The sequence below is a fragment of the Callospermophilus lateralis genome, chromosome 3 (genome assembly GCF_048772815.1).
Source record: "Callospermophilus lateralis isolate mCalLat2 chromosome 3, mCalLat2.hap1, whole genome shotgun sequence".
NCBI lineage: Eukaryota > Metazoa > Chordata > Mammalia > Rodentia > Sciuridae > Callospermophilus > Callospermophilus lateralis.
In genome coordinates, this window is record NC_135307.1 from 67,996,357 (window position 1) to 68,011,729 (window position 15,373).

General features: G+C 35.0%; 1 protein-coding gene across 1 annotated transcript in view; it reads left to right on the plus strand.

Annotated features, from left to right (window-relative positions):
• Positions 1 to 15,373, plus strand: part of Kcnh5 (potassium voltage-gated channel subfamily H member 5) — a 284,680-nt gene that overhangs the window by 25,422 nt on the left and 243,885 nt on the right. The window contains exon 3 of the mRNA XM_076848335.2: positions 12,619 to 12,725. Coding sequence (XP_076704450.1) covers positions 12,619 to 12,725 — 107 coding nt within the window. The remainder of the gene's footprint in view (positions 1 to 12,618; positions 12,726 to 15,373) is intronic.

The following is a 15,373-nucleotide window of genomic DNA, read 5'->3' on the forward strand; positions in this document are numbered from 1 at the left end:
ACTTTTGCAAAGAGAGAGATTTTTGCATATCTGTGAATTAATCAATTCATTCAACAAATACTTTTTGATCAGTTTCAATGAGCTGGGAGCTAGTAAAGATGCTGAGGGTTCAGAGAAGTATCCCACGTCAGAGAACCACTGAAGGATTCAGCACCTGTGGAGGGACTAACAGTGTTTTAAAGAAAATCAAGATCAGTGGAGTTGAGGGAAAGGAAGAGGGAAGGGACGAGGGCAGGGCAAGGGGAGGTGCTGGGGACTGAATTAGAGCAAATGACATTCCTTGCTTTTATAATTATGTCATAATGAATCCTAATGTTATATGTAACTAAAAACAACCAATAAAGTAAAAAGAAAAAATAATAAACAAGCCCCATTCAAGGAGAACACAGTCCATGAGTGTTTAAAGGACATGAAAATGAAGTGCTTGTATCCTGTGTCAATCACATGTGCTTTGTAATGTTGGCATGTTTTACTGTTGCTATTTTGTCTTATGTAAAACAGAATTCTGACATTTATATTACTTCTGGCAATTTAAAATATATACATACGCCATTTCTGCAAGTTTAAAGAGAGTATTATGATAAAGGGAGACCAGGAAAAAGAAAACTGTATATAAGAAGCAATTTAGAATCTAAAACTTTTCCACAACAATTCAGTAAGGCCAGATGGGGTGTTTTTTTTTTTTCCCTTGATTTAAGTTTTCTTTTAAGCTCTCAATTAAGCTCTGAAATCAAACTATTTTAGAACTGTGAAGGATCTAAATTTTTTTTTTTTTAGTTTGATCCTGTTTTTCAGATGAGAAAACTGAGGTTGAGCTATGTTAAGCAAAACAGTGATTTATCTCTTATCTTCACATTTATACTGAGAAACTATATACATATATCTACATTTACATCTATATGTTCATTCTGAATCTAAAATGAAGCCAGGGATTTCATATTATACTGGTGAATCTAAGCCTGACTAAACCTTAAAGAGCTTTTGCAAAACATAGATTCCCCTACCTCTTAAATCTATTGAATCAGACTCACCAAAAGCAGGTGGATAGGGTCAGTAGTTAGTTTATCTTGATGTTTATCCAGGTTTGAGAAGTAGTCTGATCAAGCCTCCTCTTCCTTCCTGTATCTTCGCCTAGCTGTCCTCCCTACTATAGTCATTCCCATATGCAGTCTTTACTTGCAGGTATGCAGTTGGTAAACAGGAGTGATGAAAAGTGTGGCCTTTGGTTGAGAAATTCCTTTGGTGTCACTGATGTCTTTGGGACTTTTTATCCATAGGGCAGGCATTGCCTTTTGTCATTAGGGGTGTGTTGTATGTTCTGGGAGATTGCAGGTCTGTGTCATGCATCACCCTTTCCTGTATCTCCTGCAGTTTTTAAGTTAGGGAAAGGTTAAATTTTGTGGTTGACCTTACCCTGTGCAATAGGCATGATAGAGAGTCCCAGGGAACATTGATGTTCCCATACCTGCTGACATCTCATTTTCTTACCAAGTCTGTCTCAGATGCCATCTTGTACCTGAAGGTATTTATGATTTCCCCCCAACAATAGGTGTCTCTCTTTTCTTTGATTCCTCCTAGTTCTTTGTGTGTATTTCTGTTGACATCACTCTTTAGTCCTTAACTTATCCCTTGGGTTTGAATTTTTATTGGTTTTGTTGTAAATTTTGGGCAAGGGTTGCTGTTCATTTCTGGACATACCATGAAATCCTGCTCCCATTCCTTCTGTATCCCATGTATTTGCCCAATTCCCAAAGGGGTTCACTTTTGTAGCTGTAATTTTTCCTACAAAAGGATTCCTTAAAAAAGACTGGCGTGTTATATTAACATATTTTCACCTCTAAAAGAGCTATTTAACCTTTCCTTTCACCACTACCAGATTAAGTGCCTTGAAATCAGGAACTGGTCTTATTCACTTTGTATTCACTGTAGAACACAGGACGGTGTATTGTGTCATTTTTGTTGAATTAGATTGGCTTGTTTTGCAATAAACCCCAACTCAGCTCTTCTGTGCTTCTATAAAGCAAGCTTCCATTTCCTGCATTTCATCCAGGACATCCGAGCTAAGTGAGGGAAGAGTGTTGGACTATGCTGGATTTTTTTCACTGTGAAAAAGAGTGTGCAAGCCTTCCCCTAAGTCTTCACCTATCAGAGTTGTATTTTCAAAATGATCATATTCCGAACATGAACTATTTTTACTTGCTTGCACAAAATGCCAAGTGTGTTTTGCTAATCTGAAAATTGCAGCCAGTTTAAGGTCCACACAGAGCGATGAAGTCTAGCATCTGACAAATGAGCAAATGATATCTGAGCCCTGGCAGGTTTTCTTGGAAGCACGATTTATTTTAATGCATTCCCATTTTAAACTTCCTCATCCCCCTTTTAAAATTAAACTACACCCATTTTATGTTTACTGCAGCATTATTTAGAAGAGTGAAGACCTAGAAATAATCAAAATGTCTAGTTGTGGGAGATTTGTTAAAACACATTATGGCAAAGTCCTACTTTCTAAACCATGTGTTGGAAGGATAATAATGCTAGAAAAAGCTAAAAACATATTATAAAAAAAAGAGAGAGAGAAACTTCAAAACCAAAAAAACCCAGAAAACCACCTCCAAAATGTTTATAAAACTGTGTCTGCGTCACAGTTCTGAGGTTTTGTTTAACATACAGCTTTTTCCCCCATTTCTTAAATGAATCTATAAAGCCCTTGAACATGAGACTTAAAAAACAGAAAGGAAATAAGAAAATTATATCCATATTTAGAGACACAGTGTTAATAATGACAAATTATAGTCTTTTGGAATCACTGAATTTCTACTGAATATGGAGATAAATCATTTGACAGAGAAAATAGCCTTGTGAATAATTTAGAGACCTTCACTGATTTTAATAATGACAAATTTTAGATGAACTCAAGATTATAAGAAGCTACCAATCAGGAAAACTTGGAATGGAACCACCATTTGACCCAGCTATCCCTCTCCTCGGTCTATACCCAAAGGACTTAAAAACAGCATACTACAGGGACACAGCCACATCAGTATTTACAGCAGCACAATGCACAATAGCCAAACAGTGGAACCAACCTAGATGCCCTTCAATAGATGGATAAAAAAAATGTGACATATATACACAATGGAATATTACTCAGGAATAAAAGAGAATAAAATCATGGCATATGCAGGTAAATGGATGGATTTGGAGAAGATAATGCTAAGTGAAGTTAGCCAATCCCCAAAAAACAAATACCGAAGGTTTTCTCTGATATAAGGAGGCTGATTCACAGTGGAGTGGGGAGGGAGGAGCATGGGAGGAATAGAGGAATTCTAGATAGGGCAGAGAGGGGGGAGAGGAAGAGAGGGGGCATGGGGTTAGCAAGGATGGTGGAATGTGATGGACATCATTATCCAAAGTGCATGTATGAAGACATGAATTGGTGTGAATATACTTTATATACAGAGATATGAAAAATTGTGTTAAAAATCTCAAATCTGTGAGATTATCAAGCTTTTGTCTAAACAGAATTAATTATAGAGATGACTGAAATGATTAAAAAAAAAAGAAGAAGAAGCTACCAACCAGTGAGCTCCAGTTCATGTGGAAAAATGTGGCTGGTGACACTGTACATCTGAAAAAAAAATTAAAAAAGAATCATTTTTAAAAAATATTCAAATGTGAATTGTTTTATGGGGAAATTTTTTAAAAATAACAATTTGTGTTTTCACAATGTCAAGAGGCTAAGATTTATTTCTTTTGTTTTCTTATGTTTTTCTTCTTGTTTTTTTCCAATTTCTCCTCTATCAGACAGAATCAAATTGAACATACTTTTCAATTTGTTAGAATATTATCAATATGCTATCTTCATTTCTTTTTCAAAAATTTCCCTTCCATAGCTGCTCATTTTAGTGTGTTTACTGGATGTCTTCCTATTTCATCTTCCATTTACTTATTAAATATGTGTGTTCTTGAAATGCTGCTGTTTTCCACGTGCTCATCTACATGACCCCCATCATCTTTGCTATGCAGAAATATTTATGTTTTCTTTTTCCATTTAACGTTATGTTTTTTGAGATTTCTTTATGTTCCTGTATCACAACCTGTTCTATTATATATGAGTGTTGCCTGGAGCTCTGGTATCTTTATGGCCTTTCTTTGATTTATCATCCTACTGCTCATGCAATCCAACTTCTGACTCTTTGCTACCCATGACAACATGGAGATAAACATCCTATATACATCTTTTTGTGGCTCATGTGAGAATTTTTTTTTTCTTTTGTCTGCATGCCCAGAAATGGGATTGATGGATAGTAGACCAGAAGCAGAATTTTAAAGTCAGGTGCTGGGCTATTGCTCTCAACAGTATGAGTGAGCATTCTGATTTTCCCACATCCTCACTATGCCATTATAGTATCTAAATTTCAATTAAAAAATCTGATGTATGCTAGCTACTGTCTCATTTTTGTTTTAGTCAAAATTTTAAAAATTCTATGACTCATCAGAATGCCTAGGATTTACAAATCTATTCCATTTTGTCATCTAAGAATTGCATTTCCGAGCCTTGAACTGTTTTGCTGTTTATTGGAGAACACAAGAAGTATTGCAAGTTTAAAGGAGAGTATAGGTTTTGAGGGAATGGCATTTCAAAGTATAAGATCCTATCTGATGACCCTTAAGAAACTCTGACATGCAAGACGTATTGTGATAGGTTAGGTTAGGTAAGATCCACTTTAGCCTTTAACCTGTCAGTACCTTGACACTTAAAAAAACCCTTGCTGCCTTGTTTTTTTGTTTTTGGATAGAAGGGTGAGAAGAGCAATCTTGTGTGTAGGAAGGGAGGATTAAGGAGTAGTTACATACTTTTAAATATAATTACTTTTTTCTGGAAGGCTATTAACAATCTCTTACTTAAGCTATCAAATTAGACAACCAAACAGAGATACTAAGGTATACTTTCTGGGATGGATTTCACAAGCAGTTTTATTAACGGAGGATTAACTCAGCAGCCAACAGGAGCACATTATGCATGATGGATGAAAGTCAGTGTGCTTCCCTTTGGCTGAGGGCTCTGCTCCTCATGGGGGCACTGAGGACAAGTGCAGGAGGCGGGGGTGCTTCAGCGATGTCAGACTCCTAAGGCTAGAGGCACCCAGTCCTACCTATGGCTTTCCTTAAGTACATGTTATTGATCTACCATTTATGACTCTATCTAAATCCTTTTAAGACCATATGAATTAATGGGTTGTGAAGCCTTTTGGTAAAGCCTTTGAATTATTCTAAAATTATAGTTTTGAGATTTTGAAGGCTGTGTTCTTATTTGTTTTTAATTCTTTTTCCTTAACTCCTTTTCTCAGGCTTCCTGATTTTTATTTTATTTGTTTATTTTTATGTGGTGCTAAGAATCAAACCCAGTGCCTCACACATGCTAGGCAAGTGCTCTGCCACTGAGCTACAGCATCAGCCCACTTCCTGATTTTTGATCTTTTTGACCTGAGATCTCAGTCCCCCTCCCTTTAGCCTTTGTAATGATCCTACTGTTATAGCCTGTTCTGAGCCACAGACCACATTTCCCAAGTGCATTAAATGAACTGTGTTGGTTTTTGGAGGAAACTTTTGGTAGTTTGTGAATTACATCTGGCATATAATAGCACCTTTAAGAATGGTGACTGAATATTTGTGATGTTTTGGTCTAGGAACATTATCACTCAATAACAAAGAAAGATAGTTTGGTAGAGCTCATGATTAGGTTGTATTTCTTTTGAGTTGTAAAAGTTCTTTTCTTCCTTGGTGGTCCATCAACCATTATAGACATCCCTCCTGTGAGATATGTTGAAGCTTGTTTGTACTAAGGGCTTAGTTTAGAGCCTTCTTGTCTCTTCTTAAACATACAGTTCTTAACAAAGTTTTTCTACAATACAATAGATGGGAGCAGAAAGAATATGATTCTTTGAAAAAAAATCCTGTTGTAAGTCAAAGCTACCTATTCCCCAATTTTTTGGGACACAAACCAAACATTGCCACCAGTCAGTGATATAGCATGATTATAAAGCAGTAAGTTGAGGCAGGAGGTCTGTTTGAAAAAAAAACACAAAAAATCTTGTAGGCTCACAAAGGGAGATGCCTGGGGTTCTGGGCATCTCCCTTTGAGATATAATGAGTCTGTGAACAAACAGGATCCAATCTGTGTCCCAGAATGGGAGAAAGGAAAGGGATAGCGCTGGGACTAGTAGGGGAGGTCCTTCTAACCCCACTTATAAGACACATTCCAGCAATGTTCCAACCATTGAACACAAACTACATTGTACTTTTTAACTTCACATGTCATCCTTTTAATCTTCACCCTTTGAGTTGTGTTAACATTATCATCATTTTGCTGATGAGGAGACTGAGGGTCAGAGAGGTTATATGACTTGTTAATGAATTACAGTTTGAATTTTCCAAGGGCAAGGGAATTATATCATAGCTACTCACTATTATAGCAGAGATGGATTACTTCTGTGAAACCAATTTTATTTTCCTTCCAATAAGATAACACTGAAGTTGTAGAAGGCATTTATAATTACTAAAGGGGAACTTGGCATTCAGTGTAAGATAGCAAGTGGAAGTTATATATTTTTTATATTCCCAATATATATTCATTGGGTATATTCAATAAGAGGCATGAAACCAATAACATTATTACACATAGGTTTTCAAGTCTGGTGATTACTGGTTTTAAAATTTGGCTCCCTTAAATTCCATTAACCATCCCAAGACTGTGTTGTGCTTGAGTCTGTTGTGCTTTGGGAAATTATAATCAGACATTCAACATTTACATGTAACACAGCCAAGCAAATAAACATGTGCCGGGCCCAGAGAATGTGGAGTCATCAACTTTGTACGGTTTAGATAATTTTGGGTGGAAATACTTTCCAGGGTTTGAATTAACCTCTGAAACATTTGCTTTGAGAAGATGGATAGTACATTTCAGACTTTCTTTATAGTCCATTTAAAAATACCTTTTATTCTTGAACTGCCGTGTTTCGCCACTTCAGTTATATTCTGTCACTAAAAAGACATAGTATCATAAACTCAGAATGAAAAGTCTGAATGGAACAAGGTAAGAAATATATAAAGGGCCTTAAAAGAGGTTTTCAAATTATAAATAATTGGGATTTTTTTTCCTTAAGCATTTTTACTTTGCAAGGACAGGCTATTTTAGTCTCAGAAAGGATGACTAAGGAAGATGAAGTTTTCATAGTTTACTTGAAAAGTTGCTTGTTCATTTTGATCTTCTCTTCAGACCTTTAATTGCACCTGACTTGTGTTGTATTATTTGTGTCTTGTCTTTTTTTTTTTTTTTTTTTGTACCAGGGATTGAACCTAGGGACGCTTAACCAGTGAGCCATATAGCCAGTCCATTTTGTAAAATTTTTTAAATTTTGAGACTGAGTCTCACTAAGTTGTTAAGGGCCTCAGGAAGTTGCTGAGGCTGGCTTTGAACTTGTGATCCTTCTGCTTCAGCCTTCCGAGCTGCTGGAATTAGAAGCATGTGCTACTGCACACAGCATTATTTCCTCTCATGTGAGTGGGTATCTTTCAAGGCTCTGTGTCAATTGCATTGCATCATTTTCTAGTCTTTTCTTGAAGAGGGTGCTAAAAATTGCCCAGCTTCAGGCACCACCACACCTACATCTGTCTCTGGTCAACATGTAGCTCCTTGAAAAATGGAAGTAAAGCCATAACAAAGATAAACATTTGACCCTTCAAAAACTTTGTTATCTAGCAGTGTCACATATTCTTGGTGACAGAAATGGTCTGGACAGCCATTAGCTGTTTTAGAATGATATAACATAGCACTATGTACCCCAAACTAGAAGCACAACTTGATTTTGAAAGCATCAAGAATGGAGTTTTAGAGGTGCGAGTCCTTTAGAGAGTTCAGTCTTATAGATGATCAGATGTTTGTGAGGCTGTCTTATAAAAATGGACTGCCAGGTATTAGGAAGCTTTTTATACATTTTATTTTTTCTTTTCAATTAACACATAAAAGTTGCACTTATTTCTGGGGTACAGTGAGGTATTTCAGTACATATTATGTATGTGATGTGTACTGATAAGATGAGGGTAATTAGCATTTCCGCCTCCGTATTTCTTTGTTTAGAGCCTTGGAGCTACACTCTTCTAGTTCTTCATACTATATGTAGTAGTTCACTGTGAACTCCAGTCTACCTGGTGCACTGTAGATAGAGTATTAGAACTTACGCCTTCTCTTTTGTTACCAATTATCCAACTCCTTTCCCCCTTTATCTGCTCCTCTTCCCAGCTGCTAGCAATTAGTATTCTACTTTGAGCTCAACTTTTTCATTTTCCACATATGAGAGAGAACATGTGATATTTTTCTTTTTGTGTTTGACTTATCTCATTTAGTATAATGTCTTCCGGTTTCATCCATTTTTGCTTCATATGACAGGATTTTATTTCTTTTTTAATGATTGAATAATATTACTATATATATACATTTATATATATTTCTATTTTTTCTTTACCTATTCATCCACTGATGGATACCTAGATTGATTCCATTTTATGACTATGGAGAATAATGCTGCAGTTTACTTGGGAATGCAGTTGTCTCTTTATTATGCTGAATTTATTTCCTTTGGATATATATTCCGACGTGGGATAGCTGGATCATATGTTAGATACATTTTTAGTTTCTTGAGGAGATTCCACAGTGTTAGCCATAATAGCTGTATTAATTTACGTTCCCTCCAGCAGAGTATAAGAGTTCTCTTCTCCTGCATCCTTGCTAGTATTTGTTATTTTCTGCTTTTCTGATAATAGCCATTCTGATTGGGGTAAGATGATGTCTCATTATTACACTTAATATAATATCCTGTGGTTTTGATTTACATTTACCTGATGGCTAGTGATGTTGAATGGTTTTTGTCATATGGTTGTGGACCATTTGTATTTCTTCTTTTGAAAAATGCATATTCAGATCATTTGCTCATTTTTAATTGGATAGTTTCTTTTGTTGTAGAGTTTTTGGAGTTCCTTTTACATTATGGATATTAATGATTTGTCAGATGAATAGTTTGAAAATATTTTCTCCCATTCTGTAGTTTTTCTCCTCATTCTGTTGTTTCCTTTTCTGTGTGGAAGCTTCTTAGTTTAATAGAATCCCATTGGTCTGTTTTTGTTTTTTGTTGCCTCTGCTCTTGGGAGTCCAAACCATTTCCAAATCCTTGCCTGTACCAGTGTCTTGAAGTGTTTCGCCAATGTTTTCTCCTAGAAATTTCATAATTTCAGGGTTTATGTATAGATGATGGATATATTATGAGTGGATCTGGGACAATTAATTCTCCTACATATGGTTATTCAATTTTCCAGCACCATTTATTGAAGAGGTTTTCCTTTCTTGAGTGTATAATTTTTGGCATCTTTGTGTAGAGCCATTGACTGTCGATGGGTAGATTGATTTCTGAGATCTCTATTCTTGGTCTGTGTGTCAGTTTTTAGGCCAGTACCACATTGTCTGGGTTACTGTAGCTCTGCGGTATGTCTTGAGATCCAGGATTAGCAATGATGGCCCCAGCTTTGTTCTTTTTGCACAAGAACCCTTTTATTATTTGTGTTTTTTTGTGCTTCCATATGAATTTTAGGATTTTTTTTCTATTTTTCTATTCCATGAAGAATGCTGTTGGTATTTTGATGAGGATTGCATTGAATCTATAAGTCACTCTGAATAATATGGACATTTTAACAGAACAGAATTTCGAGAGTTAATCAGTCCTCCCATGCTCCCCACCCATCCCACTGTAAATTAGCCTGCTTATATCAGAGAAAACATTTGGCATTTGTTTTTTTTTGGCGGGGGGGGGGATTGGTTAACTTCACTTAGCATTATCTTCTCTAACTTCATCTATTTACCTGCAAATGCCATGATTTTATTCTCTTTTATTGCTGAGTAACATTCCATTGTGTATATATGCCATATTTTTTTAATCCATTCATCTATTGAAGGGCATCTAGATTGGTTCCACAGTTTAGCTATCATGAATTGTGCTGCTATAAACATTAATGTGGCTGTGTCCCTGTAGTATGCTGTTTTTTTAAGTCCTTTGGGTATAGACCGAGGAGATGGATAGCTGGGTCAAAGATGGTTCCATTCCCAGTTTTCCAAGAAATCTCCACACTGCTTTCCATATTGGCTGCACCAATTTGCAGTCCCACCAGCAGAGTATGAGTATACCCTTTTCCCCATATCCTCACCAACACTTATTGTTGTTTGTCTTCATAATAGCTGCCATTCCAACTAGAGTGAGATGAAATCTTAGAGTGGTTTTGATTTGCATTTCTCTAATTGCTAGTGATAATGAACATTTTTTCATGTATTTGTTGATTATACATCATCTTTTGAGAAGTGTCTCTTCAGGTTCTTATCTTATATTAGACAAAGGTGCTAAGAACATGCTTTGGAGAAAAGATGGCCTCTTCAACAAATGGTGCTGGGAAAACTGGAAATCCTTATGCAACAAAATGAAATTAAACCCCTATCTTTCACCATGCACAAAACTCAACTCAAAATGGATCAAGGACTTAGGAATGCAACCAGAGACCCTGTGTCTAATAGAAGAAAATGTAGGTCCTAATCTACATCATGTGGGATTAGGTCCCAACTTCCTTAATAAGACTCCTGTGGCACAAGAATTAAAATCAAGATTCAATAAATGGGTTGGGCTCAAACTAAAAAGCTTCCTCTCAACAAAATAAACAATCTGTGAGGTGAATAGAGAGCGAATATCTTGGGGACAAATTTTTACCCCTCACACATCAGATAGATCACTAATCACTAGGGTATATAAAGAACTCAAAAAGCTAAACACCAAAACAAAAACAAAAACAAAAACAAAAAAACAACCAAATAACCCGATCAATACATGGCCCAAGGACCTGAACAGACACTTCTTTTTTGTGTAATTGCTCTTCTAGTGGATTTTATACTTTCATATATTTTCATGAGTCTTTCACTTCTACATGTAGATTCCATTCATCCAATCTATGTCCTTTAATTAGGGAATATAATTCACATATATTATATATAATATATATAATAATTAAGCATAATTTGTAAGGCTATTGTGGTGGTAAGGATTTCTCAACTTTTGTTTGTCTTAGAAAGTCTTTAATTCTTTTTCATTTCTTCAGAGCTTTATTGAATATAATATTATTTTTTTCTCTTTCTGAACTTTAAATTTGGCATCACATTCCCTTCTAGTCTGTAAGGTTTCTTCTGAAAGATCTAGCAATAGTCTAATAAAGATAACCTTTAAATGTGACATGATTATTAATGATGAGTTTATCTTGTTCTTTTTAGAATGCTGTCTTGAACTTTGACAGTTTGTAATATGCCATGGCAAAGACATTTTTTGGTCAAATCTGTTTGTGGTCCTTTGGGATTTCTGGACCTAGATGTCTATGTCTTTCACAAGATTAGCAAGTTTTTTGCTATTTCATTGACTAGGTTTTCTATACCCTTTCCTTTATCTCTATTTTCTGAAATCTCCAGGTGTCTCATAAGTCCCCTTATGTCCCATAAGTCTAAGAGCCTCTTTTTATTTTATATTTATTTATTTTTCTTTCTTCCTCTCTCTTAATGTTCTTTCTATCAAAATATCTTTTTGTATCCTATTGGAATTTTTTTAACTTGGCACTTAAAGGAAACACTTTATGCTTTTTTTCTGGCCTATCTGAATTGCCAGAGTCACTACTCTTGCACTTTGGGACCCTTGGTAGGTAAAATAAGGGTACTAGAAAATAAACACTGCAAAACTGCAACAATTGATTTGATAACTGAGATGAGTAGAGAGTAACTAACTGGTGAGTAGCATATAGAGTATGGATACCCTGGAAAAAGGGAATGATTCACATCCTGGATAAGAGAGAGAAAGAAGGTTAAAGATTTTATATTGTTGCTCAGAATAGCACACAATTTTAAACTTATAAATTGTTTATTTTGGAACTTGTCATTTAATATTTTTGTATCAATGTTGACCATAGGTAACTGAAACCACAAAAAGCCAAACAATGGAGAAGGGGGAATGACTGTACTCATGTTTTGTAACTAGCAGTGAAGTTTGTACTTATCCAGTTACTCAGTTAATATAGTGTGGTAACTGAAATTTGAATGTTGTTGTTATGAAATTGGTGTTATTTAACTAACGTGTGGTAATGAAAATCCATGCACAGAGGAATTGTGTAAAGCAGGGACTCCCTGTCCCCAGTATTTATTTATTTGTTTGTTTGTTTGTTTGTTTGTGTTTATTTATCTCTCTCTCTCTCTCTCTCTCTCTTTCTAACTTCTTAAGTTAACTGTTAGCAAATAGTTTAGAAATCATAATTAAAACATGGGTTAACATTTTACTGTGTATATGTGTCCTATAGCATTATGTTGTAAGCCTCAAGTTCAATAAAATTTATCTAAGTAATGTTTTATATATTTTAGCTCATTGTATGGGAGCAACATTTCTGTTTTGTAGGCATATTTGAATGCCTAATCAAAGATGACTGTATGATTTTATGTAGCATTTTAAAAGCAACACAAAACTGAAGCTTTTTTTTTTTTTTCTTTTCCAGTTTTATGTATGGGGAATTGACTGACAAGAAGACCATTGAGAAAGTCAGGCAGACTTTTGACAACTACGAGTCAAACTGCTTTGAAGTTCTTTTGTACAAAAAAAACAGTAGGTATTTCTTTTATAAGATAAGCCAACTCTTTATATTTTGGTAGATAGTAGTTAAGCTATAATGTAGACAGAATGTGAACTTTTATCACTTCTTGTTTTGGTGGAGGGAGGGCAATTTACTGGTGAAATTTGATAACAGAATTTCTAAAACGATTCTACCAATGGAAAGCAACCTTTTAAAGAATGGAAGAAAATAGGGTGCATTTTATTTTTAAAATTTTTGTTATAAATTGTCATATTTGTACATATTTATGGAGTACAAAGTGATGTCATGATTTATAATTCCATTGTAGAATATTTAAATCTATCTAATTAGCGTATCAATCATCTAAAATACTCAATTTTTTTGTGGTGAGAATACTTGGAGTTGACCCTCTTGGTGATTTTGAAGTGCACAGTACACTTTTATTAACTGTATTCACCGTGTGGAGTAATAGATCTCACACACAGATGCTTCTCTTGTTAACTGAGGCCTAGTAACTGTTGGCCATCCTTTCCTCAGTCCCTCAAATCCCAGCCTCTCACTTCATTCCATACAGGAAGTTAATCACCCCTTTTTTCGGGGTATCCATACTCTATTCATTACTCACCAGCTAGCTATTCACTGTTCTCCTCTGATTTTTTGGAAGTTTGATTTTTTAAATTAAATTCCACTTAAAAATGAGAATGTGTGGTACCGTCTTTCTGTGCCTGGTTTATTTCACTTAGCATAATATTTTCCTGGTATATCCCATGTTGTTGCAAATAGCAAACTTTCTTTTAAAGGCAGACGAATATTCCATTTTGTATGTATATCCCAGTTTCTTTATCAGTTCTTCTGTTGATGGACATTTAGGTTGGTAAATGTAAGGGGCTGTTATGAATTGTGTTTCCATGCACATGAGAAGGCAGACTTCTCTTTGATACAGTGATTTCAAATCCTTTTGGTTACTACTCAGAAATGGGACTGCTACATCATATGGTAGTTTATTTTTATTTTTATTTTTTTAGGAACCTCCACATAGTTTTCCATAGTGGCTGTGTTAATTTACATTCATAACAACAGTGTATAAGTGTTCCCCTTTCTCCTTATCCTTGCTAAAACTTACCTTTTGTCTTTTTGATAGTAATAATTCTTACAGGTGGGATGGATATCTATTGTGGTCTTAATTTGCATTTTCCTAATGATTAGTAATGTTGAGTATATTTTTTCCACAACCTATTGGCCATTTGTGTATCTTATTTTGAGAAAGTTCTACTTGGGTCCTTTCTTCATTTTTAAATGGAAGTTATTTGTTTTCTTCCTATACAATTGTTGAAGTTTCTTATGTTTTGAATATTAACCCTTATCAAATGTTCTGGCTTATAAATATTTTTTCCCACTATAGGTTGTCTCTAAAATTTGGCTTTTTTGTATATGTGTCAGCTAGGAAAATATTTTATATAAACATCCTATAGTTATAATTAATATAAATGATGAGATTTGTGTGTGGTTAACTGTCCAGTATGTGATCACAGATCTCATGCCATAGACTCTCTGTATTAGAGTTTGGAGGGGAAAAAACCAACCAAAGGAAAAAGCAATGAGTGTGCTCAACCATCAAGTCCCCTTTCTAATGTGATTTTTTTCATATGGTCACTTACATTTTTCTCTTTTTGCTGCTTTCTTAAATTGTCCTTCTTTCTTGAAATGAATAGTCACTTCATCTTTAGAATCAAGGCCAAAGAGATATATCTGTTTGAAGTCCCAGCCAAATGTCATCTGGCTTATCACTTAGACTGCAATCCATTCTGAATGATCTGCTCTTTTTCTCTATAAGAGCAAAGGCAGTTTCTCTGTGCTTTCTGGGTCTTTTTCACAAGTTCCAAATACACATTGTTAATTCATGGGAGAACCATACGCCAAAACCACTTTCATTTTTCATGAAATGGTTTGTTAGCCTTTGAATGACTTAGACATGTAGCCCAAGTGCAGCAAAGAACACTTAAGGACACTCCATAGTACTAAGGTTATGCACTGTGACATTTAAACAGAACAAACAAATCTTTGCTTGATTTTCTAACATCAAAACCAAGTCTGTAGTTTCTGAGTTTCTCAAAAATACCTTAGTAAAATTTCTGTTTTGTTTATTGACTTTAAATCACATTAGTGATAGCTTAATATTCTTGGTTCCAAAAGTCTCCTTTCAGGGCAGTTTAGATATTTTTCCTGATGTTAATAAATTGAAATTATTATCTGACCTAGTTCAGGCCTGTCTGGCTCTTTTCAGATGGCTGCGTGAAAAGAAAAAAAAAACACTATATATATATATATATTTATATAGCCATTAGGAGGTAGAACCCACAATACCATGGATTCAAACTCTTGTCTTTTTTTCTAAAAATACCATCTGCATTGAATTTTACTTTTGATTTTTGCTTTAATATGAAGGGTAGGCATCATCTATGTGTTATTATGGAGTTATACTATTTAAAAGCAGCTTAAAAAAAACCTTGTAAAAGGTCAGCTAACAGCTTTTGACCATGACTGCAAAAAGTATATTCTTATGACTTCTAAAAATGTTAAATAGGGAAATTCTCATGTCTAGAAACTGTTTTGGAAATGCCAGAATGCCAAGTCCTCCCAACACTTCCATTATGTAATTAGGGTAAACACCATTTTGCAA